Below are 27,015 nucleotides of genomic sequence, written 5' to 3'. Positions count from 1 at the left end.
TACTTTGGTGATTTTCTGTCTTCATGATCTACCCATTGCTGAAAGTTAAGTGTTAAAGTATCCTGTTGTTACTGTATTAGAGTTTTTCTCCTCTTTTAGTTTATTAACATTTTTCAAGATTTATGTATTTGAAAGGCAGAGTAACAGAGGGAATGAGTGACTGAAAGAGAGAGAGAGAGATGCTCTTATATAAATGGCTTACGCCTTGAATGTCTATAACAGGGCTAGAGCAGCCTGATAGGTACTAGGAAATTCATTCATGTCTCTTGTATGAACAGCAGGAGTGCAAGTACTTGGGTCAGCATCTGCTGTCTCCAGCAGAAAGCTGGATCAGCAACAGTCGGGACTGTATACAGCCACTTTGATATGGGATTCAGGCATGCTAAGCAAAGACATAATCAGCTGTACAGCTGCATTATAACACCTTCCCAAGCTATAAATATCTCCTTTGTGTACATGGTTGTTCTAAAATTGGATGCACATATATTTATAAATGTTCATTCCTCTGGCTTAATTGTGCCTTTTTGTTATATGATGATTATTTATTTATGTATTGTATAGTTTATTTAAAGGTAAGGAAATCACAGATACACATTCAGGAATGGAGTGAGCAGAGGGGAAAGATGGGAGAGAAATGTTTTTATTTCCATCTTGTGTCCACAGGAAGAGAGAGAGCATCCCTCCTTGTCTGGCTTCTCAGAGCCTGGGAAGGGGAGTGATTACATGATACCAGGCGAGGTGGGAACAACAACCTGGGAAAGGTGCCATTTGATTGACAAGTGGACTGTATTACATACAGTGGGGAAGGTATGGCTTCCACTTCATGAGCCTAAGCTTGCTACCTGTCTGTGGCAATTGATTCCCTCATGAGATTTCTGACCCCTATTCTTGCTGAAGGGTATAGATTTATCTCACCTTATGTAGCTATAGGGGTGTAGGCCTTGCATGTCCTGATTTTGGAAATTTCTCTCTATTTCATTTAATGGATCCATCTCATAAGCCATGGAAAGTATAGCTGGTGCCAGTGGCTGTGTCCTTCACATTGTCATGACCATTCTGAGAACTTACTGTCCTTTTTCTGTCCTTTGAAGCAACATCCGTGGCCCTCAGCTTGTTCACAGAGACAGGCCATCTCATCCTTTGTGTGCGTCTGGGCCTGATCTCCCCTACAAAGGAGTCAGCATAGGAGGCAACACAATATGCACTGTGGCTGAGTACCAGTACACGCATCTCAGTCTCTAGTTCCTGAAAACAGAGATCCTGTTGCATCTGGGTTCTATAGAACATGGAGGTCCAGGTTTCTTGGCAATGGTAAAGGCTGTCATTGAGATTTCCTAACCCCGGAGTCTCTGCCTCAGGCTCTGGCCAGCGCTTTTGTGACAGCCTAAAACCCATCAAGTCTCTGCCTTGCTTTTCCCAGACCAGTGCAGGGTTGCACAGCAGACATGACCTTCCTAGGATCCGTCAGGTGCCTCCTCCTCCGCCACTTCAGGAGCCTGGCCTTAAGCCCCTGGCCAACTGCAATGATGTCCTGCATGTGCCGCATACTTAGTACCTGTGGGATCCAGGGCCTGCCCGCTTCCATACTGGTGCTCTGGAACACTGCTGATGCTTTCTCCCTGTTACCCATGAGGCTCTTAGCCTGCCCACCTTCACAGCGTTGTGTTGCTTTGCTGCCAATCTAGCCTACTTAGGACCCCACTATCAGATCCCTGACATGCTGCTCCCAGACCAGCAGGAGGCCACACCATGGTGAGGATTGCCTAAGAACTCGGAGTGAGGCATCTGGCATACCTGTTCCCTGACCAGCAAATATCTGTTCTAAGGCCTGTTGGTTGATTGTCATGACTGCTTTAGAAATGTTTACAGACTTGGAGACTTGATGTATAGAAGCTTATCTGACGTGTAGCTTAATTTACCCAAAGCGATGGTTGGGTTTTTTTTTTTTTTAAGATATATTTATTTTTATTGCAAAGTCAGATATACAGAGAGGAGGAGAGATACAGAGGAAGATCTTCCGTCCAATGATTCACTCCCCAAGTGAGCCGCAGTGGCTGGAGCTGAGTCGATCCAAAGCCAGGAGTCAGAAAATTCCTCCAGGTCTCCCACACAGGTGCAGGGTCCCATGGCTTTGGGCCATCCTCAATTGCTTTCCCAGGCCACAGGCAGGGAGCTGGATGGGAGGCAGGGCTGCTGGGATTAGGGCTGCTGCTGCCATATGGTATCCTGGCGCATTCAAGGCGAGGACTTTAGCTGCTAGGCCACCATACCGGGCCCTCTGGTTTTTTAACGTAAATGTCGTGTGACATACTGAGATCCAAAAGCAGCTTCCAGAGAGGATCAAGCAAAGAGTAAAATGTCTGCTTTAACGTGCCACAGCCTTAACATGCTCTTGTTTCAGCCTTAATTTTAGGCCAGCCTTCTGCATTAAGCCCCAGGGTCTGAGCTTTCTCAGTACCTTGACTTCCCCAGGGACAGGCATCCCTTACTTCCAACCTAGTACAAGATCTAGGATACAAACAGGTTTCTTGCTTCTTTCTCCATTGACAGTTAAGCTTATTGCAGTAGATTAAGTAGGGGAGGGTGGGACAGAAGATCTAGGATGGGAACAATGTTCCGCCTCTTTTCTAGTGCTGAAATAACTGTTTTGTATCAGTGCAGCACCTGGGCATGAATTAGTTTTCCCATCCTCTTGTGGGATTTGGTTAGCCTTTTCCTTGTTATTCATTGTAGCCTAAGTAACAGTGTGATTTTTCTGTTCTTTCTAGCAGCAGCTAGCTTTTGCCTAATGTCAGAGCAGGGCTTAGAGATGGGAAACTTTTAACCCCCTTCCAGCAGCAGACAGCTTTTGCCTTATTTCAGAATTTGATCTGTAACATGGTGAGTGTCTTACTCTACCTTAGCAGTGGCTGATTATGTACTCTTATAGGCTAAAAGTATGGATGGACTTGTCTCACTACTCCTGTTCTAGCCTCAAATTTTGTTGTAGGCCCTACACATCTGCACTTCCAGTTAGACTTTTTTGGGTCTGTCCTGCTCACACCATTTCTTGCGAGAATCCCAAGAGGCAGAAGATAATAAGAAAAGAAATGATAAGGTTTCACGGATTCACAGTTGGCTTTGGTGCACAGTTACTTTATAGTGACATCACTCATTTTTCGTGTGCTTGGCCAGAGTTGAAATGATTCACATGCCCTCTCTCCTTGATGTGGCTGGTCACTCTTTATAATTTATGTCATCTGCTATCTGAATGCAACATCTTGATTTTGGCTATTTTCCTTTTTGAAGGATAAACAGCTCATTGTGCTGTGTTAATCTTTTCAGGTGAGTTTTTTTGGAAAATAAGATTTAGATAAGATCACAAGGACTTCTTTGCACTTCCACCGCTACCCTGACTAATAGCAAGCCAGCGAACTGCTGGTGTACCTAAGGAATAGGCTTCCTGAAGGAAATGATTCCACTGAATTGGAAAGAGAAAAAGGCAGGAAAAGGACTTTTCTTCTCTTGAACAGAAGATATTTGTATAATATTGGTGCAAGTCATATGTCTAGTTTAAAGATAGTAAATATCATTATAAATGACTCCTGGTCTCTACATAAGTTTGTGGATTTATTTTTAAATTATAGCTCGATTGATAAAATTTTAGAGTTTTTAACTAATTGATTTCCACTTAGTTAAATATCAGGGCTTTTTTTCCTAATAATTTTACATTAATGGTCTTTGATAGTTAGGCCAGTTGAATTTGCAAAATTCTTAGAAGCTTATACCACATTTTCTTAGGAAAATAATTATTTTAAGATTTTTTTTCTTCCAGTTTTGATATCAAGCTTGAGCTAGTCTGTTTCTGCTGAGGAATCCTGTGCTTTTCTATGAATAAGTGTCCTTAAGTAATGGGTGATGATGAAAGAAAATCTTAATGTTTTGGCTAGTAGAATTTTGCTTCTTTTTTAATTCAGACCACTCACTCCAAGTGTGACTGTCTCCCTGAGTGCAGGGTCCTTCTAACTCAACTTCTCTACAAAGTGAGCCTTATGCTTCTAGTAGAATGGAGTTAGACTGATGCTGTTTGGTTGTGTGGAGTTTGGCAGTTGGGATCCAAGATCATGTTACTTCTTACCTTCAGACCTGCCGGAAATCTCTGATTTTGTACTTTTTGGACTCCTGTTGAATAGGTTGTTGGTGGTGGTTTGTTGTTTTTGGCACGTTCTCCTTCTACTTACACTGGCTTTATTTTCACCATCCTTTAGTCTGCTAAGCATATTATGTTATTACCAGTCTCTTTGCCTCTCACACTTTGAGAACTTTGTTACAATTATTCCCTTGTTTCTGAGTTTCATGTCTTTATCTTTTTTTTAAAGATGTACTTATTATTTGTATTTTAAAGACAGATTTATAAAGTGAAAGTGATAGAGAAGGAGAGATATTGCATCCACTGGTTCATCCCTAAATGGCCTCAATGACTGGAGTTGAGCCAATCTTAAGCCAGGAGCCAGGAGATTCTTCTGAGTTTCCCATGTGGGTGCAAGGTCCCAAGGACTTGGGCCATACCTCCTTGGTTTCCCAGGCCATAATCAAGGAGCTGGATTGGAAGAGGAGTTTTTGGGACAGGAATCAGTGCTTATTTGGGATTTTAGGCAGGCGTTGTGTGCTGAGCCCCAGGGTCTGAGCATTTTCACTGTTTTTGTGATATCCCCAGGGACAGACATCCCTGACCTTTTTAAAGTGTCCTGTGTTACATATGAAAGAGTATAATATTAATTTTGAGGGGCAGCATGGTGGCATAGTAGACTGATTCTTTAAAAATAATGCAGAAAAGTTAGGCCTACAATCTAATAAATAAAATAAAAATTCTAAACTTGGTTAATTCAAAAGAAAGGGGAATTGAAACCCAAATACAAATACAAAACCCCTTTCCCAAAAGGAAAGGGGAATTGAAACCCAAATACAAAACTTGAGAATGGGAAACAGTAAAATGGTGTATTTTAATCCAGTCACAATAACAATTTTAAGTATAAATAATCAAACATTCTGATTAAAAGATAGAAGTTGTGTGTGTGTGTGTGTGCATTCATGCACATTGTTTTACCAAGACTTAACTATATGATGTTTATAAAGGATGTACCTTACAAAAATATAAATACGTTTATGGAAAGATGTCTTCTACCCAAGCAGCATTACTGTTTGGACTGTATTATGCTAAGATTTTTAAAAATATTACCAGACAAATTTCAGACTCTTACTAGAGACAAAAACACTTTGTAATACTTATAAAGACTCATTTCATTAGGAAGATTCTTTATAACTTAAAGAATAGCTTTAAAATCTATGAAACAAAGATTAATAGAATTGAAGGGTGGATTGACATTTGTAATCACAGACGCATATAGCAATAGTTAGTACTAGCTAAAAGCTAAAAATGGAGTGTGCACCACATTGTAACCCTGGGCTGATATCAGGTACTGGGATGGTGGGAGGCTAGTTATGGCCTCTCCTCTTATCTCTCCCCTCCCCCCAGAAATGGGAAGAAGAAATAGAAAGTTTGGAAATAATTATCACACCCATTTCTCCCTAACCCTAGATCTTACCCACCCTTATCAACTATGTAAGCATCATCTATAATAATAATAATGATAATAGAGTAAAAAAAACCTAGTTAACAGATAAAAATAATGTGCAATTTCTTTACTGAACACAAGGTGGCAAAATAGTCTCAGTACTTGCAAAGATTTATTTGTTCAGTGAATACATTAAAATATGCCATATTTTCCCCCTCATTTGTCAATAAAATTAACATTGGTGAATAATTTAAGTAAATAAAAAACACTGCAGTATAGTGGCATAATACTTGAAACATATTAAAAATTTTTTGTTGAACTGTTTTGCTACATCTTATAGGCTAGGCATTGCTATTTTTGTTTTTATTGTCATTTTTTCAAAAAAAAGTTTTGTTTTTTTCTTACTGAGTAATGCAGTAGCATCATTTTCTACAAGAAAGTTTTTGATTTTCTTTTACATTCCTATAGCAATGCATGTTGTTTAACTTCATGTTGATGCAAGTTTTCTGTTTTTCTGCCTGTTATAGATTGTGTTTTCTGGCCCTGTATTTCAGGGGGTGTATTATAGAAACATAGCAGATACTGACATGTCCTGATGTGGAGACATAGTGCAGTGTGCATCCCTGCATCCAGACCAACCATGGACTCCCAGTGAAAGAGTTGAATGTATGCTGACAGTAGGATGCTGGACTCTCTGTTATTGTCCATGCCTGCAATGTCAGGAAACACTCCAATAGCGGAACGATGGGCATATGACTGTTTGTGAAGGACTACCCATTGTAATACTAGAGGGGAGATCAGTGGGAGGAGGTGGAATTCCAGAGCCTATGGATGTATCATAAAATAATAATTAAAAATTTTTGTTGTTGAATGAATATATGTTGTGGGACTTTGCAGTTAAATGTTTGCATTTTAAAACATAAAATTATTTTTAATCTAATTACAAAACACAGTTTTTAAAAATATATTTTATTATTTATTTGAAAGTCAAAGTTATATGTAAAGAGGGAAAAATCAAGAAAGAGATCTTCCTTGTGCTGGCTCCCTCCCCTAAGGCCCACATTTGTTGTGATGGCCCAGACTGGACCTTGGAGCCAGGTGCTGCTTCTGTGTCTCGCAGGTAGTTGCAGGGACCCTAGCACTTAGGCCATCCTTTGCTGCTCTGCTAGTTGCATTAGCAGGGAGCTGGATCAGAAGTGGAATATCAAGTGGAATATCTGGGACTCAAACTAGTACCAATGTGGAATATTGGTGTTGTAGATAGAGGCTTAACCCATTATACCATTAGGCTAGCCCCCAGAATACCACTTATTCTTGTGTATATAGTATTTATTTTATTTTTTTAATACTATTTACGTAGTTGAGAAAGATATATAACTGTGCCCAATGTGGTGGCCTAGCAGCTGAAGTCCTTGCCTTGCACACACCAAGATCTCATATGGGTGCCAATTCTAATCCCAGCAGCCCTGCTTCCCATCCAGCTCCCTGCTTGTGGCCTGGGAAAGCAATTGAGGATGGCCTAAAGCCTTGGGACCCTGCACCTGTGTGAGAGATCTGAAAGAACTCTGGGCTGCTGGCTTTGGATCGACTCAGCTCTGGCCATTGCAGTCACTTGGGGAGTGAATCATTGGACAGAAGATCTTCCTCCGTATCTCTCCTCCTCTCTGTATATCTGACTTTGCAATAAAAATAAATAAATCTTTTTTTTTTAAGATATATAACCATGTGAAGCACTGATTGGGGTGGGAACAGTCAAGGTATGGAGGAAGGAGGGTGGGACAGATATTTCCAATTTTTAATTTTTCTAATGTATGCTGGGTGGGGCGGGGAGGGGGAGGAAGAAGGGGCGATTCTGTGCTGCCAAACTACCTAAACACCACCTGGATTTAGGAATGTGGTCATTTGATGTCATCTTAGAGAGCCCAGTATGGGAAAAATATTCCAGTAGTGTTATTGAGTGGTTTTACAGTTCTGAGGCATTCTTGGTTTCATTGCTCCAAAGCTGAGAAAAACTTTCAAGACCTTTTGCTTGACAAAGTCCACCTTAGTGCATTCACACACCCAGGTGCTTGTTAAGCTGCAGCACCCATCAATTTGCATGGGAGCCAGGGCTGGGGGGGGCAGAACTGGAAAGGTAACTGCATTCACCAGTGCATAGACTGATGTAGGTGACAGACTGAACTGAACCCTGCACTAACTGGAGCACCCCAGGTTTCTTGGGGGACTCCCGAGCTCGGTAACTGGACTCAGTCCATGGCCACAGGGAAGATCACAGGGTGTGTAGCCCAAACTTGGATTGCATATGGACTGGGTCTGCTCAGCTGCGAATACCCATGCAGTTGGCAGCATAGCCAGATGCACACAGGGGACTTAATAGATGATCTAGGCCAGCAGAGAAAGTGAGTGGCAAGTCAGAGGATGGGAAGTGGAACAGGTTGAACATCACTCCTGGCCAAGCTTTTGCACCTTTCAACTACTTAAAAGCAAAGTTAGAGAGGGAAAGAGAGGAAGAAAGAGATGTTCTGTCACCTGCTTTACTCCCTAAGTGCTTGGTCAGGCTGAGTCTGAGAGACGAAAATTTTGAACGATCATCTTCTGTTTCCTGTGGTCCACTAGCAGGAAAGGAATGCTACATGAAGAATGTTTCCGTTTATTATTAAATTGCTTCTGTAATTCTCCCAGTATTAAAACTGTTATTCTGCGATTGAAATTAAGTATTCATTTTGACAGTGCAATGTACTTAATGTATTATAAAATGGACACTTTTGATACTAAGAAGTGGCTTGAAATCTCAGAATTTGAGGTTTGTAGCACAAAACAATTTAGTGTGAGAAGATATTAGAACAGGTAGTATTAGTACTTTTACTGAAAAAACTCAGTGTCCCTGTTATTCTGAATGTATTTTTTAATTTTTTTTTAAGATTTATTTTATTTTTATTACAAAGTCAGATATACTGAGAGGAGGAGAGACAGAGAGGAAGTGGAGCTGCCGGGACCAGAACCAGCAGCCATATGGGATCAAGGCGAGGACCCCAGCCACTAGGCCACGCTGCCGAGCCCTCTGAATGTATTTTAACTGCACAGTGTATCCTTCAGTATTGCCAAGATATTTTAAAATGTTTATTCAAATATTGGACTATATCTTTGTAAAGCAACTGCTGAGTTTTAATTTTAATTAGTTACTTTCCTTAATGCAGGAAATCTTTTGTGTTTGTGTGAGTGTACTCCTTATTAAAGTTTACAAAACAAAACACTAAAATAAGATATTAACATAAAGGAAGAGATGGATGGATGGATGGATGATTGGTTGGAAGGAAGGACTGGCAGATAGTTGGATGGATGGCCAGACAGGTAGATGATATCTTCCCTAAATCCTCTATCAGTGAAGATCAACCATGCACACGGCCTGAAAGCATCTGTTGAGTTGTGAACAGAAGACCTTGGTCCCAATCTAATTCTGTATCGTTCAAGATTGGTGTTTCTAGAATTCCGTCTTGGTTCCTGTTTCTATTAAAATTTCAATTTTGCAGAATTTGATAATAGCTTAACATCAGTTTGAGATTATGTCTATTGGTTCATAACATTTTTTTAGTTAATGTGTCTCCCTCCAAAATGAATGCTCATTTTAGACAATTTAGATTTGCTAAATTCAAAATTCCTATGCTGTAATGCAGTACATTGAGGGTGCAGGCGCTGTCCAGCCCTCTTCACATAGCTCTGTGGATTAGAGTATAAGGAACTCTACCCTAATATAGCAACTGATGTGAGTTCTAAACTGTTGTGACTCTAAACTGGTAGGCTGTGTTGTCTACCAGAACCCATCATTCTGGTAAGTTAACTTGTATAATGAAATCTAAGCCTGTTTACTATTCTTGATATTTTGAAACAATGATTTGTTAAATAGAGTGTTTTTAAGGAAACTTGCAGCTTTTGTAAACTTAAAGCTCATTTAGGATATTGGCTTTCATTGCTTTGATATAGGATTTGTTTATAATGTCAGCCCATACATGGAATATCATCCTGGTGGAGAAGATGAGCTAATGAGAGCAGCAGGATCCGATGGTACTGACCTTTTTGATCAGGTAAGGTCGTGAAATTAATCAAAAAATTACAATGGAAGAGTACTCTTGGATTTGACAGTATGACATTTATAGAAAGAAAGAGAATAATAGATTTTATTATGTGTTGGCATAAAATTTGAGAAATAGGCAGATGTTCACTAGTAGCAGCTGTTTAATTTGCCTTTGAATTGTTTTAGAATTTTAGAGATGATATTGAATCTGGCAGTGCTTACTACTTCCTCTGCTGGTCACTGTTGACTCAGTCAGTCTTGATTGATTTTCATAATGAGGATGATTGACTTATGAAAGGTAGTGATGATTGGAAGGAACATTGAGAGAATTAATCACTTTAAATAAGTTGCTTAATTCTCTGCTCTTAGTCTTTTCTCATTTGGAAATATTTATTCAGCTTCTTCAATATGCTGAATCTGCCTGGCAAGTAGAAGTTAGATGAGATTGACTGATAAATGGAAAATTTATTTTTTCTCAGGTGATAACCGAAATTCTGTGTATCTCACATTTCCCCTTTTATTTACTGAAAACAGGCTTTAGTTCATATACTGTTTAGAAGCCATTACATATGTTAATTGTTGAGATGGCATTGTTTAGAAGAATAGAAATGAATTTAGTATCAAAAACCTTTTGGTGGTTTTCTTTTCTGGTATTTAATGATGATTAACCATGTGGTAGGTTTTTTTTTTTTTTCATTAAGTTACCTGAGGCAGATTGTTCTATGTATTTTTTCTTATCAAATATAATTTAATCTCTTCTCCCTTCATTTTCATCCACCTTGGGTTTGTTTTTTTGGCCAGAATTACAGAAACATAATTTGTTTTATGTTTAGAAGTACTTACATGCAATTACTTGTCTGGCAGAACCTAGTTTATTATTACTGTTCTTCCTAGATTGGAGAGAAATCATGTTTGATAGCATTCTTCCTGGGAGGTTTTTATTGCTATTATAAGGCAAGTTCCCATTGTAATTTACTGTTTTTATTATTTAGCAATACAAGCAGAATAGGAAGGATTAGGACTATTTGTCTAAAATATTATCTGCCACACTTTTATATCTGCCCAGTAACGTCTTCATGTTCAGGAAAAACTTTCAGTGAAGTCTAGTATTGCTTGTATTTCTCCGTGTTATGAGGTGATATAGACTTCATTTAAGGAAAGCTTGTTTCTGAGAAGGCACAAGGACCACTGTGTTTTTGTTCTGATTGTTCCACTTAGCAGTTAAAACAGTACTTTGGTTACCATATTGCTTCATTCCCTTTGGCTTTAAAAGGATCGTTAAAGTTTAATTTATTTACGAGTTTCTTCCAGTATGAAAATGGACAAGCTTATATTCTGTAAACCATAATAAGGCTTCTTTAATCTTTCCTTGTGAGAATTTATTTATTTACGCTCAGAATTTCAGTTGTACAAAGAATACTAAGTGAGATTTTATTGTCTTATTTCTGTCTCCAGTTTTGTTCTCACCGCTGATTCATTGTATTTCCTATTTCCTGTTGATCATTTTGATGATCCATTGGCATTTCAACTGCTTGTGTTCCTAGATAATATCTCATATTTTTCCCTGTTTCTGGTAATAATATCATCTGTTTCCTGTTTCTGGCAACAGGGACTTGAAGCTACAGAGAACTTTTGCCTTCCATCATTGTACCCCAGTATCTGGCCTGTGGTTTTAATATTTTCATGAAGCTAATAGAAATCCTATGCTCTTGTTAAAACCATTTTCCCCTTCCCATTGCCTTAGTTGAAGTCATCAACACCCATTCTAGTCCTTTTTTTTTTTAATGCTGTCCTAATATTGCTTATAGTACTAATTTGGATAATGTGACAATTGTCTCCGTGCCTTGCTCTTGAGCTCTCAGTGACTCACCGCGTACAGGCAGTAGTTAGGTATTTGAGGCGCTAAAGAGTATGTCAGGGCAGATATTCCAAACTGCATGTTTCAAGCAAACTGAAGTGCCTACCGTTTTCACCACTAATGTGATTGACAGATCTCATATCTTTCCCTCTTTGAATATCATTCTCTTTTATCTGTTTAAATTCTACCCAGTCCACGGCTATAGGGAACCCTGACCCCAAAGGTAGTGCTTTAGGCATTACTAGATGCTCCATGGGTACTTGTTAAATGCAGTTTATGTAAGTAAGGAAGTACCAATTTATGTGTACCCTTTCATGTATGTTATGTTAATATTTAGTTGCTGAAGAGCATACCATAGTTTGTGTTATCAGTGTTATTTGACAAAGTTATTTTAATAGTTGTATAGTGTAATATTGGATAATGTACTATGATTTTCCTTTACTCTTTTTTACAGTTAATTCCAATTCTTTTTCAGATATATTCCTAAATATCTGAGTGAAAAAGAGCATATTTTGAGGGTTTTGGTGTATAGTGAAAAAGTAACCTCCATAAGGTTGTTTAAATTTGATCCCCACCAATAGTACCTCTAGCAACAAATGCTGCCAGTGTTTTCCTTGAAGTAGTAGTCTCATTTCATTCATTTTCAAGAGAATGTCTGCTAAAATACCCAAGTAGTATTAAATAACGTATTTGGCATTCTTCCTTGCATAAGTGGGCTTTCATTAAAAAAAAAAAGCATGCTTTGTTTTACTGATCAAACAATTGCCTTGAAATTCAGGGTGATTATCATGCTTTATGTTGAAAGTGTTTTAAGAACTTCTTGGGTTATCACATTCACACTAAATCTAAGAATTAGTACTCTGTGGTCCAGCTTTAAGTAAATAAACACCTTTTCTACTTGTTGGAGGATATTCTTAAACATCAGTCCCAAATCTGGTGGTCAAAATATGGTTACAAAAACAGTTTGGATCCTTTGCCATAGTTAGTACTAAGATGATGGCATGTTACCCACCACTGCCTTTATAATACCAGTGCAAATGTCTAAACATTGACAAGGTTACACAACATTTTGATATTTTCATGAAGCTAATAGAAATCTCATAGATACCCAAAACCTCAGAAACTAGTAGAGGCCTATAGATAAAACTTTGAAAACACTATATAAACAATCCCTGTTTTTGTTGCCTTTGTGTCATGCCTTTGATTAATTTAATCTTTTATAGTTTTTAGGTATATAGAATGATTTACAAAGGTTTAGTGTTGGTCATAATAAAATGAGAAGATCCCCACTGAGTTAGACTTAACATTGCTTTTTTTTCCATTTTTCTGCCATGCTAGGTTCATCGTTGGGTTAATTATGAATCCATGCTGAAAGAATGCCTGGTTGGCAGAATGGCAGTTAAACCTGCCATTCCGAAAGGTAAGTGAAGCTGGCACTTAACCAGCATTGATGTATAGTGTATGTGTAGTACTTATTTTTAAACTTGTATTTCAGCAAATAGACTTCAGTGTTTTTCTCACTCCTACTGACCTCCTGATCTAGCCACTCTAAAACATTTACTTCATTTTGTCTGAAGAGTTACGTTAAAACAACTGATATATTTTGTAGGAAAAATTCATAGAGTATGATGCTTAATTATTGTAGAAGTAAACACTTCATTGTTTTCTTAATTTTCTTTAGTTTGTTATTCACCTGTTGCATAGACAAATTAACTACTTGATTATCGTGATACAGTTATTTTTAGGTTAGTTTTTAGAGATTATTTTTGCTTAAATAATAATAGTCACACTATCTAGAAATCAGAATATATAAAAAACATAATAGAAATTTGCTGTCCCAGCTTTGTCTCACATTTGCTTTTAAAGGTCTGATCCACCTCATGTTCCCTCACTATAAGTAACCCCAGTCTCATTTTAAACTTCTTTTAAATATATTCCATGTTTTCTGCTTACATCTGAGATGGGGCTGTACAATCTGCGTTGTGTTCAAGATCTTCCTGACCCGCTTTCAGAAGAGCAGCTATATTGAATTTTAGGCATGGAATTGGAGTACTACTAATATTTTGTGTAACAGTTTTCTATGAATGAGTGATAGACATTTCTTTTCAGTAACTCCCTGACTTGACTCTCAAATTTAGATGAAATTGGTTGATTCAACCAGAATCATCCATTACTTCATTGAGTTTTGTAATACAAGGTTTTGTCAAAGCAGGAGGCTTGGTCAGCAGAATGGAAGTAGCACAGGTCTGAGTTTGAACTCTCTCCATAGCTATTACCTATGCAGTGTTTACACGTGAGCTGTTTTCAATATTGTTGCCCTTTTTAGGTGAGGTAATTGCCATACTGCAAGTGCAGATGGAGTCCAGGACTGATACGTGAACAGATAAAGAGGCTTAATTATCTATTTAGTGATTTTCAGTGTGGCAGTGGTGAAATACTTGGGTGTTTGGGAAGAAAATGGGGAAGCTAACAAAACTCATAATAGAGAATATAATGCCATTGTGTAATTATCAAGCAAAGAATCAGTTGTGTTTATTTTAATTCTTTATTTAAAGATACTGTGGTTCGTGTTATGTTTTAGAAAGATTCATCAGTGATGGATTAAAGATAAATTTCAATGACTGATAATTTGCATATGTGAAACATTTCATTCTCCAGTAAAAATGGAAAAAGCCCATAGTCTGTGCTGTTGTAGCTACTAAAAAGTTTCATGTGGCTCATGAACACAAGAAATGTGCCTAGTGCAAGTTGAGATACGCGTGCTGTAAGCGTAAAATAGATTGGACTTCAAAACTCAGTTTAAAAAATACAAAATGTCTCATAATTGTTCTATTGATTATATGCTGAAATGAGATTATTCCACATATATACGTAAAAATCTAGTTAAACATTTGTTGTGCTTTCCCATTCTGGCTAATTAGAAAATTTAAATTTGTAGTATGGCTTGCATTAAATTTCTTTTGGATAGCACTGTTCTAGACCAGAACATTATTACATATTATTGTAAAAATGTTAAGTCATATTTTCTAATGGCAAATTTTAGTTTCAGTAATATTTCTTTTTAATTTTTTGCCTATTATGCTTTCTGTTCCTTATATTACTAGATTTTATGTCTTATTTCTAGCATTTAATAACTGTAAAGCACTTAGAATCATAGATTAGTAGAACATTAGAGTTGGGAGAGGGTCTTAGAGCTGTTATAACTCCCTGTATCAGCAAGAAGCTACTGAGGCTTTTAGGTAAACATATGAGACTACAAGATGCAGAGTTATTTAATTGTAGAACTTCACTAAAGCAAAGAAATCCTAGGAGCCTGCTTTTGTAAGGTTCACTAATGTTCCCTACTATTTAATGATTTATTTTCCTTTGGTGTATGCCAGTGGTTCTTTTTTTTTTTTTTTTTTTTACAGGTGCAATTGTTTTGTTTTTTCTTTTTTTTTTTTTTTTTTGTATTTTAATTTTTATCTGAGGCAAAGGGGGATATTGAGGGAGAAGCCCCACCCAGTTTCCCACCCGCCCAAAGTCCCGGATGTTGGGGCATGCTCTGAGATACTTGCTCAAGTGGTTTCAATAGTTCTGCAGTTATGGATCGCTACCATTCTCGCCACTCCCAGCTCGATGAGGTCATTGAAGAATCCACTGATTGTCAAAGTCCATCATAGCGTCTTCATTTGCCCAGTATTTCACTGCCCAACATACAGCTGAGGTGGTTGATTGATTTGTTCTGTCCTCTCTCTTTTCTTGGCTAGGGTTCTGAGTCCAGCAGTTCGATTGGGGAGATCTCCAAAGAAACTTTGAGGTATTCTCAGATCAGATTCTTGTATATTCTAGTAAGCACCGGGCCCAGCACAATCCATCAGCACAATCACTTGGTTTTCAATTGCTGGGTTCGTTCTGCTCTCAGTCCTGACTTGCACTGGAACCAATGGGTGTTGCAGCCCAGTATGCCAGTGGTTCTAAACAGAGGTTGATTATAGGGCCCGGCGGCGTGGCCTAGTGGCTAAATTCCTCGTCTTGAACGCCCCGGGATCCCATATGGGCACCGGTTCTAATCCCGGCAGCTCCACTTCCCATCCAGCTCCCTGTTTGTGGCCTGGGAAAGCAGTTGAGGACAGCCCAATGCATTGGGAACCTGCACCCGCGTGGGAGACCTGGAGGAGGTTCCTGGTTCCCGGCATTGGATCGGCGTGCATTGGCCCATTGCGGCTCACTTGGGGAGTGAATCATTGGACGGAAGATCTTCCTCTCTCTCTCTCTCTCCTCCTCTGTGTATATCTGACTTTGTAATAAAATGAATAAATCTTAAAAAAAAAAAGAAGAAAAAAACAGAGGTTGATTATGTTCCTCAGGGAACATTTAGGATTAACTGGAGACATTTGGTTGTCCTAAGAAAGCAGGGCACCACTGACGTTCTGATGGATCGAGATCAGAGATGCTGCTGAATACTTAACATAATCCAGAACAAAGAATTATGTAGCCCAGAATCTTGACAGTGCTGAAATAAGGAAACAAATCTCTGATTCTTAAAACTTGATGGTAGTGGCCCATGCATGTGAAGCTGGTATGTACATAGTGAACAGCTTTGTGGATGCATAGATAGCAGGATCTATAGGTAGCAGTGGCATTAGTTTAGTCATGATTTCTGTTAATGTCACAGCACTGTGAGCACGAAGTTCAGGTTTTGTAGAGGCAGGCAAAGTTCTGTTTCCTGATTAGTAAATGGAGACAATTCAGGTGGGCAAATCAGAAGCCCAGAGGCTAACTAGTGGGAAGGAGAAACAACAAATCTATTTATGGGTGACAGGGGGACATAGTGAAGTGAGACCAAATAAGCAAATTTGTTATCCTAGTCTTGCTGTTTTGATGTATGTTTGCTGATATAGGGTCAATTGCGAAGGTGGTTTAAGGTAAGGTAATTGAAAATGAAAAGTCCCTGATTAGAGAGTGGATGAATGCCTGATTGTTTCTTGTTGTATGATGGTGGAAGTTTTGTTTAGGTTAGCATTTATTTTATTTCAGAGAGAGATGATTTTTGGTTTTTTGTTTTTAAAAGTTATTTTTATTTTTACTGGAATGACAGATTTACATAGAAAAGGTGGGACAGAGAGAAAAATCTTCCAGCTGCTCGTTCACTCCCCAAGTGGCCGCGATTGCTGGAGCTGAGCCTCTCTGAAACCAGGAGCCAAGATCTTCTTCTGAGTCTCCCAAGTGGGCGCAGGGTCCCATTCTCTATTGCTTTCCCAAGCAACAAGCAGGGAACTGGAAAGGAAGTGGAGCAGCTGGGACACAAACTGACACCTATATGGGATCTCATCTCATGCAAAGCGAGGACTTAGCCACTTGCGTCATTGCACCAGGCCCAGAAAGATGATGTTTGAACACACACACATTCATATTCATTCCAAATGAGGAAAGGATTTAGTCCTTCTTGGGCTAGGGCAGGAATTGGACAGTGATAGTAAATTGGATAATTGAATAAACAATGACAGAAATAACTATTTAAAAACTTAAACTTCTAATAATACAATATATGTTGTATTAACTAAATGCATAATGGGGGAACATTCTGGAATAAATAAGTATGTACTCTGGGGATTGTAGAGCTTTTTAATCCTGGGATTTTACAGAGCATGTCTTTGAAATGTTATTAAATCTTCATTTAAATTCTGCTAGTAGGCTGCTTCTAGGATAGAAAAATTTTCAAGCCTTTGAAGTTTGAGAGATGTTTGAAAACTTGAAAAGATTCAGAAGATGATTAGAAACAAAAATAGGAAAAAAATAAGACATAGGGCTGCTGCTGTGATGTAGCAAGATAAGATGGAGACTTCATAAATCCCATCTTGGAATGCCAGTTTGAGTCCCATTATTCTGTTTTCTGTGACCAGTTCCTTACAAATGTGCCTGGCAGGGCATTGGAAGCATATGGGTGCCGAAAATGGAGTTCTTGACTCCCCCTGAATTTGGCCTGGCCTAGGTCTGGCTATTGCAGCCATTTGAGGAGTGAACCCATAGATGAAACATTCTCTTTCTCTCTTTATTCCTCTACCCCCTCTTACTGTCATTCCAGTTAAAGGTGAGACAAACCTTTAGAGAGAAATGATTATTTGACACATTGTACAAAATAAAACAAAGGCATCTTCTGGCAAGGCTTATATGGTCAAGAGAACATGGAGTAGTAGATTTGGTTGTTGTGGACAAGATCTTAGGTCAAATTGATAGACACATGATACCAACATTTTGGAATAAGAAAGGGAGAAATGTAACTACAAGATCATTGTAAATCATTCAAGTATAAATTCTCATCACTTTTCATCCTAGAATGCTTTTCTTTTCTTCAAAACTTCCTGACAAATGCCTATATAAAACGTAGCAGAAGTATTAAACTTGTTAGTGAGGTTCTTTTGAATTCCTTCCAAGCAGATTTGCCACCCTTTTGTGCTTAACACTTTCTACATACATGAATCTCTTTTACAGCATTGGTCACATAATGTCTATAGGAAGAACCTGTAGACATTTTAATTTAGTGTATTTAAAAAAAAAGTAGTAACATTCTCATGATTCAGAAGGCTCCCTTTTGGGGGCAAGTATTGTGATACAGTGGATTAACTCTTCACTTGGAATGCCCATAATCCACTCAGAGTATTGATCTCCACTTTTTATGCAGCTTGTTGCTAATGTTCACCCTAGGAGGCAGCAGCTGATGGCTCAAATTTTAGGAGCTTTGCCACTTGCCTGGGAGACCTGGAAGGAGTTCTAGGCTGTTCCTTTTGATCTGACCCAGCCCTGGCGGATACAGGCTTTGATAGGTGAAGCAACAGCTAGATCAACTTTTCTTTCTCATTGTGAAATAAACATTATTTTTTTTTTAAATAAAGCAAACATTTATTAAACTATAATAAAAACATTCAATCAAATTACAAAACCCGAGCAAGAAAAACAAACGGCACATGCTTAACTGTAGTTGACATTCAAATAAAATTTACATTCCCAAAATAATATACAGTAATTAGAAAATATCAGCCAAAGTAATATTAGGATACTTTTACGTGCGATCTCAACAAATTTGAACAGAAGCAAATTTTAACAAAGGTAAATTTTACAGTGAAACATAGCAGTAGATTAAGGATCTTAACATGTTTATTTTACTGCTATTTGACACTATGATACAAAAATAAGAGGATTTACATAACATTTTTAATAAATATCTCATGGGCTGTTGAGTGCCTTACTGGTGAAAAGATTTAACTGGCTAATCTCATCAATCCATTTTGTACATTTAGTAGGCATCATCTCTGCCCTACCTAACTCTTCATGCAATTCACAGCACACAAATTGTTATATTAAAGACATAATCAACTCGGACTTCTCAACAACAAGGAAATTAGTAAACCATCAAATGGACTGCTTACCATACACTTTCCTCATAACTAAATAACACACAAAAAAATCAAAATAATATTTGTCATCACTCTAAACTATTGCCAGCAACTGACGAAAACTGCCAATTTGCCATATTCATGTTCACAACATGCTAAATATACTCTGCTGTTACTTCATCCATGAAATGCCAACATGCCTAGAACAGAGAATTTTCACCATCTCTTGCCGTGGGACCTGACTTGCAGCAATCTATATTTAGATCAGAACTCCATGGGCACTTGATGAACTCTACCTTTCCATGTTGGCTTTCTTATATGAGAGAGAATATATGGTATTTATTCTTTTGTGATTGACTCATTTCGCTGAGCATAATAGTTTCTAGTTGGGACCACCTGGATTTGAATAGAATAATATCGTTCTTGACAGCTGAATAATATTCCATTGAATAGATGTACCACAGTTTTTTTAACCATTCTTCCTTAGACGCACATCTGGTTTGTTTCCATGACATTGCTATTGTGGATTGTGCTGCTGTAAATATAAGATTACAGATCCCCTTCTCGTATGCAGATTTCACTTCTGTTGGGTATATTCCTAAGAGCGGGATTGCTGGGTCATATGGCAGGTTTATTTGCAATTTTCCAAGCACTCTCCATATGGATTTCCACAATGATTGTACTAGCCTACACTCCCACCAGCAGTGAAGGAGGGTACCTTTTTCCCCACATCCACGCCAGCATGTGTTGTTTTTCGAATTCTGAATGTAGGCCAGTCTCACAGGAGTTAGGTGGTACCTCAAGGTGGTTTTCATTTGTATCTCTCTGATGGCTAGAGAGCCTGAGCATCTTTTCATATATTTATTAGCTATTTGTATCTGTTCTTTTGAGAAACATCTGTTCATTTCCTTTGCCCATTTTGCTACAGGGTTTATTTTTTCACTATCCTTGGGTTTCTGAAGCTCTTTGTAGATCCTAGATATTAGTCCCCTGTCACTTGTGTAGAATGCAAAAATTTTTTCCCATTCTGTAGGTTGTTTCTTCACTTTTTTAATTGTTTCTTTTGCTGTGAAATAAACATTCTTAACAAGTGCCCTTTTCACACCTCTATCTCTCATCTACCTTCCCCCCCACAAATTTATAAGGGTAATCACATTATTATTATTATTATGAATCTGTCCAACTTACCTTTATGAATAGGCAAGCTGAATATATCATCCTACCTTGTTATACAAATTGTATTGTACTATGTTAGTGTTCTTTTAAGGTGTGTTCGCTGTCCAGCAGCAATGGACTTGGTACACGGAGTTGATAATGATCTGCGTGGACTGCTGACTGATGATCAGTAACCGGAGTTTATTAATAGCATCAGACTTTTAAAGACTGAGAGGGTCACAGAGGTATAAGGGCGAAGGGTTTGAGGAATTTACGGATCAACAGCCAGTAGGAGTTGATTGAGACTAAGAGTTCCTGCACGTCTCCCTTGAAATAACCCTCTTTTTGTTTTGTAAAGTAGACCCGCAGATCCAATCAATTGTCCTGCTACAAAAATGATGAATAGATTTTGCATGTTGACAAAATAGGATTTTTCTTTGTTTCCCCCTGGAGTCTTTATGATTTACTTCTGTAATTAAGAATTCTTACCCAGCCCTCTAACCAGAAGGCTTTATGAATGTGAACTTTCTCAATGACTTTGACCTTCCCATAAGTAGAGCTTCTTAGGAGAGTAACAAGAAATAATAGTCTTTGGCCCTAGAGCCAATAAGTTGTCAAAGTTAATCATTAGTTGTCAAAAGAGAATATCAGATTTGTTTTCCAGGGAGTAAGGCATTTTCCGTCATCTCTTATGACTTAGTTTTTGAAAATAATTGTGAAGATGAGCTAGTAGAGTTTTTAAAAGTAATGCAGATCACAGATGTTCTTTCTACTGGCAAATCTTGGATTAAATGACAACAAAGAATGACTTTGAAAACAAATTAATAAATTTAGCAGAATTAAAAAGTAATGATAGATTCAAATGAATTCACTTTGTAGCTTACAAGATAATATATATTCCTTCTAGAAACAAATTACCTAGCATGTTTCTTTAAAATTTTTGAGCCTCTTAGATGTAAACAAATTGTTTCACATACTGAATGAGATTTATAAAACTGCCAGCTGTGTCTTACACTGAAAATAGCTGTAATTTACTTAAGATTCTATCAAAGATTTTCTGTCTGTTCTAAGATAAAATAAATAATCACAGTTGCAATAGCAAAGTTAGATAAGACTGAAGATGAAAGTAAGTAAGCCACCAGGGAGAGCAGTAATTCCTGGCCAAATGTAATGACTGGATTTTTACCTGGCAATTGACAAAGCTCATTTTGAGGTAGAATTTAATTTTTTTAAAAAATCTTGTGTGTTTTTGCAAAGTATTAACTCTAGCAATGGTATGTTAAACAAATGAGGCCTGAGTTTCAGAAGAGGAAAAAATCTAACCTTGGCTCTGCTGTTAAAAAATTGTGGGTTTCATAACCTTGACCTCTGACTCTTCGGTCTTAAATAAGAGAAGGAGATGACTTGCTTCACATTGTTAGGATCCTTCTCAGCTACAAACTTATTTTGATAAAATGAAGAAAACAAATTTTTGCCTTCTTAATCATGGCATTTTGCAAAGGTTGAGTGTAATGTAGTTAATTCTAGAATTTGAGATGACTAAAAATTAGAATATAATTTTGAAAGTTTTGATTTGAATATTTATGCTTCTTTTACTGCAAAATAAGGTGATGTCAATGAAATGAGTGATGGCTTTCAATTTGTCAACTTGGATACCTTGTGAAAGCTTATCCTTTTTTTATTTTAAAAACCAATATTTGCTAAGATTTTTTTTCCAGTACTAGAAAGGTTTATAGCATTTACAATTACTATGCTATACCTGTGGATTAGTTGTTATCCTGAAAAAAAAAACTTGCTAATTTCAATTTTGTATTCATGTAAAAGTCTTTACATATGGTCAGCATTTCTGCCACTTAAAGTTGTAAAAACAATGATCATTTTAAACCCTGACATGAATAAAAGTGAACAATATAGGAGATATTGATTTGGATTATTTATAGCTATGTTTCAATTATGAAGTTGAAATTTTGATTAATTTAGAATATAACTAAATAAAACTTGGGATTTATGTCCTTTCCAAATAAATTAACCAAGATCTTAGAAAAAAGTGACCAGTTAAGTAGAAGAAGTGTAAGGAGTTATTCGAATATCCCTCCCTGGACCCGGCGCCATTTCTTCTTCCTCACAGGTTATGAAATTCGCGCCAGTCCAGCCAATCACCAATCAGATGTAACCTGGCATTCCACCTGAGAATCCCACCCCCAATCTTCCAGCCCCCTCCCCAACTCCGCCCACTCGCCAATCATCCCTAGGCATTCACCTGCAGGCACCAATCCCCTGGCGGCCTGCCCTCAATCCCTCCCAATCCCCACCCCCCACACCTGGCAGACAAAAAGGGCCCCCAGGTGCCGCACTCTCTCTTGCTCTTCTTTGCTCTCCCCTCTTCTTCCAGCATCTCTTCCCCCCTCCCCTTCCCCTCCACCCTGTTCCTGCCCTGCTGGGATAAACCTCCTAAGATACTTCGTTGTGTCTGGTGTTTTCAGCTCACGGTAAAGAACCAGGTTGCGGGAATTAGCTGCACATAATAATATCATAATATCGTAAGTAATAATATCGTAATAGCGTATGAACTAGAACTTTATCACCTTTTTAAATAACTAACAAGAAGTCCTACAAAATAGCAAGCAGACCTCAACAGGAATGATCTGATAATATCCAGAGATGAAATACCTAGAATTACAGAAAGAGGTGGAAATCTTGTATCTGCTGGGTCATTCCCCAGATTGCAACTGCTGGGTTGAGCCAGGCTGAAACCAGGAACTAGGGGCTTCATGTTCAACAACCAGGCCCCAAGTTCTTGGAGCATCTGCTGCTGCTTTCCCAGATTCCTTAGCAGGGAACTGGAGTAGAAGTGGAGCAGCTGAGACTTAGCCAGCACCCATGTGGCATTGTGACACTTCTGGTAGAGGCTTAGTCATCTGCACCACAGCTACAACCCGGAAACTTTCTTTTGGAAGCAAAGTGCCTGGTTACAAACCTGACTTTTCTACTTTAGCTTGACAGAAAGCTCTTGAAAAAGAAAGACTTGTATGTTTAAATCAATCATATATACTGATATTCTCTTTGAAAATGTGTGTTCTTATCTGACTTTTTTTCCCCTAAATCTTTATGCAGGCTCTCATGAGGGAAAGAAAGTCTTAAATGGTAAGTTTTATAAATATGTAACAAAAAAGTCATTTATGCTTATGTACAGTCTTGTCTCACAAAATTGTATCGGCAGTTTATATTTTTTTACGTGCAAAATGTCATTACTAGACTAAATCTACAGGATTAAACAAAACTTTGTACTCCCTCTATTCCAGTTATTGCTCTTAACACCCCCTTTCATGACATCTCTAAACTCATTTGTCCTAATTTCAGCCTGACTACCTATAATGCAGCTCCCTGAAGCATATGAAATCACTTTCAGTGTTTGCATGTTGATGCTGCAGTATTATTAACCTTGTGTTTTCTTGGCTGAGCACCATTGACTTCTGTGGATGAATTGCATTTAACTAATAACTCGGTTAAAAGTGGCTTTAGCAGTCTACAAATGATCTGGCCGGTACCATTACCACTGTGTCCTGGATCCCGTAAGACTGAAAATATATGCAAGTGTTTTTGAAGCCATTTGCAGAAAATCAGAATTAAAAGACAAGTTTATTCTGATACAGAAACATTTTGAAATCATGCATAGTTTTTCTGCAACATATATATTCCATGGACTTTTTGAAGTACTCTCTGGTTTATATCAGCTACCTTGTACAATTTGTACTTGTAGGCCTACTTGGAAAGTCTTTGCACTTCAGAATGTGAAGTGGCTGCCTTCTACATCATCATTACAACGGCTACTTAAAATACTAAGTAGCATAGATATCCTTCGTATTCCAGTAGATATCTTATCCCTTCAAATTGACATTTATTCAGTCAATTAGCACTTGGAAGAGGAAGACATTTAAACAGTACTGTTTCTTATAAACTAAATCTTAAAGATGCAGACAATGCATTCTTATTTATATTAAGAATCCCAGAGTTCTCTCATTTCTCAGTTTTCTAAAACTATTTAAAAACCATAGTTTTAGCAGGTATTTTTTTTAAATTAATAAAATGGTAAAAATATTACCACAAATGGAAAGGCTGTGAAACAAGTGAAATCTCAAACTGTAAGTTAGTTCAGCCACTTCGGAAAGTTGTTTATCAGTCTTGGCTAAAGCTCAGCATATATATGCCTTATAAATTCACTAGAAATATAGATGCATATTCCTTGTGATAATACATATGTACAAGAATAAGGCAGCAACTCGCACAGTCTCAAAATGGAAACAACCCTGAAGTCCATCAACAAGAGAATGAATAAATTGTAGTATATCCATACAATATACTTCTAAGTATTAAAAAAGAACAAATTACTGTTGATTCAGGAGCATGAAGGAAATTTCAGAAAATTGTAGGTTTGATTTATTGCTTGTAACCAGTCATGTTTGCCAAAGCAGCTGTAATGTCTAAGGTTTAACAGAAAAGCAACATCACTGAAAATATATGTGTTGTGATGCCATAAAGATCAGACACAGGACTAGTTATGGTGTTAGAATGGTGGTTACCCTGCTGTAGGAACAGGAGTGACAATAAATAGCACAAAGTGGGTATTGGCTACAGGGTGTGTTTCAGCTTATGAAAATTGAGCAATACGTTTATGTTTTGTTATGTATATATGCCATATTTCAGCAGCAAGTTAATTGAGATGCTAAAAAATGTTTTACTGCTATATAGATGAATTCAAGCTATTTTTTGTTTTGTTTTTCTTTGATGAAGGCATGCTTCCCAAGAGCCCTGTGACAGATCCACTTCCCAAAGAAGGGCCTAGTTCTCCAAGGTATATGCCATTGTTTTACATGTATAAAACTAAACCAGTTCCACACAGAAATGCATACATTTTTTAAAAACAAAGGACTATTGCGGACCAATTATAATATATTGCTGGAGAATGATAATGAACTGATATATGATGTGAATTTTATGTATAGCTGAAATATGCATTTTTAACACCAACACTTTAAAAATTGTTTGAAAAATTTTCCAATGGTAAAATAACACACATTCATGATAGAAAATTTGGAAAATACAGAAAAATACAAAAGAAAATGACAAAATACATTGCAATTCCCAAACTTCATATGTGTACTTTTTCGTTTTATTTATTCCTTTCATATGGATATACATAGTACTTATTTCCATAGTATTCTGTTTTTATTAAATTTATATGAGTAATTTCCTATTATTAACTACTGTGAAACCATTTTTGGTCTATATTCCATTATATGGGTATACTAGAATTAACTGTTCTGTTACATGTATATTTAGTTTATTTTAATAATTTTTAGTGGAAATCTCTCAAAATGTATTAAGCACTATCTTAAACAATGCATCTTTTTGTTAATTACTCTTCAAATATCCTTTGAATTAGGTGTGTTTTCTGTCCCTCTTTCTCTTACCAACTCGTTCTTACTTGCCAGCCTCTGTTGTAAAGAGCAGCATCCTGCTGTATTAATAATTCTAAGTTTTTCGGTAGACTAGTGTAAGAGGATAGGCATGCCCCTGCTACGTTCAGTAGGTGGTAAGAACAAAACCAGTATCCGTTTGATCAGTAGCAATGTATGACAACACAGAAACTTGGTTGAACTTGCTGTCCACCCACCAAACAGCCTTGATGAATTAATTTCTTTAATAGTAATGGGTTTGTGACAGGCAGGAATGAAGGTAGTAAATACAGACTCCTTCATTTCCCTTAAAAAGTGTTTTGTTATTGCTCTACTAGAAGATGATTTTATTAAGGAAATGTGTAACCTATACAAAAAGCATCTTGTCAGTATAACTTTGGCTTTTTTTAGTATAACTTTGTTTTTATTCAAATAGTTAAAAGTGTAGAATTTTAAATTTAAAAACAGTTATTATGAATGAATTGAAGACTATAACATGGTAATATCACTATTTACAAGAAGTCAAATCTAGAAAAATGTATTTTTCAGGGTAAATTTTGAAAGATTTAATGATTTAATATATGTTCATTTAGTATATAATTATTTAATAATATGTTGTTACAATTATTTTTCTTCTTAAATTTTTATAGCTATGATTGGTTCCAAACAGACTCTTTAGTCACCATCGTCATATACACTAAGCAAAAGGTAACATATTTTTTATGTTCAGAATTTAAAAATAAATGACATGTCACTTGTACACTAGGTTCTTTTCTAAGCACCTATAATATAATGTATTTACTTCACAGTGTTTCTACCAGGTGGATACTAGTGCTATCCTGTTCTACAGAATAGGAAATATGAAGAGAATAAGTAATTGGCTCAAAGTCACAAACTAAGCAATAAATCTACCGTTTGAACCCTAACACTCTGTTCTAGGACGTCAGCTTTAAAACCTGTGCTTTAAAACCTTTTCTTAAAAAGCTAGACTAATATTTTATGTGATTTTATTAAAAGCTTGGATAATAAAAGTAAATCCCAATGAACTTCACCCTAAAAACACATTTCCTCAGTATAATTTGTAATTACATAAACTGTAGTGCTGTGTTTAGTATTTTAAGTCACTAATAGTGTTGAGATACCATTTTGAAACTGAAGTCAAGGAAGTAGTTTATTTACTGATGTCTAGCACTTTCTTGAGGTGAGGCACTGACTTAGACATTAGGGACCAGCCACAGAACTCTTGCTTCATGAGGCTTACTCTTCCACTGGAAATCCTATAAAATCCCCAAATGCATCCCTCCAGCAGCTATTGAGGCTCCCACAGTGGAGGAACAATTCAGATTTGTAGACAAGTTCTGGAAGCTAAGAGCTTTTAGAATTCCTGCTGCCTTGTGTGGTGGCAGAACCACCGTGAGCTGGTTGGTTTCTCTGGCTTGTGCAGGTTGATCTGACTGTGGTGCAGGAATGATTGGCTTTGAGCTGGGCATTGTAGTACAGCAGATTTAGCCCCTTCTTAAGATGGCCACATCCAATATTGGAG

The 27,015-nt window shown here is 37.3% G+C and overlaps 1 protein-coding gene across 2 annotated transcripts in view; it reads left to right on the top strand.

Annotated features, from left to right (window-relative positions):
- LOC101522455 (cytochrome b5 reductase 4) overlaps positions 1–27,015 on the top strand; it is a 93,512-nt gene that overhangs the window by 27,667 nt on the left and 38,830 nt on the right. For both annotated transcript variants that reach the window (XM_058661052.1, XM_004580423.3), the window contains 5 exons: positions 9,537–9,637; positions 12,824–12,905; positions 23,131–23,160; positions 24,808–24,868; positions 26,123–26,180. In XM_058661052.1, the coding sequence (XP_058517035.1) occupies positions 9,537–9,637; positions 12,824–12,905; positions 23,131–23,160; positions 24,808–24,868; positions 26,123–26,180 (332 nt within the window). The remainder of the gene's footprint in view (positions 1–9,536; positions 9,638–12,823; positions 12,906–23,130; positions 23,161–24,807; positions 24,869–26,122; positions 26,181–27,015) is intronic.

This window comes from Ochotona princeps, chromosome 1 (genome assembly GCF_030435755.1).
Source record: "Ochotona princeps isolate mOchPri1 chromosome 1, mOchPri1.hap1, whole genome shotgun sequence".
Lineage (NCBI taxonomy): Eukaryota > Metazoa > Chordata > Mammalia > Lagomorpha > Ochotonidae > Ochotona > Ochotona princeps.
The sequence above is the reverse complement of the archived record's forward strand: the minus strand, read 5'-3'. Positions and strand labels throughout refer to the sequence as shown.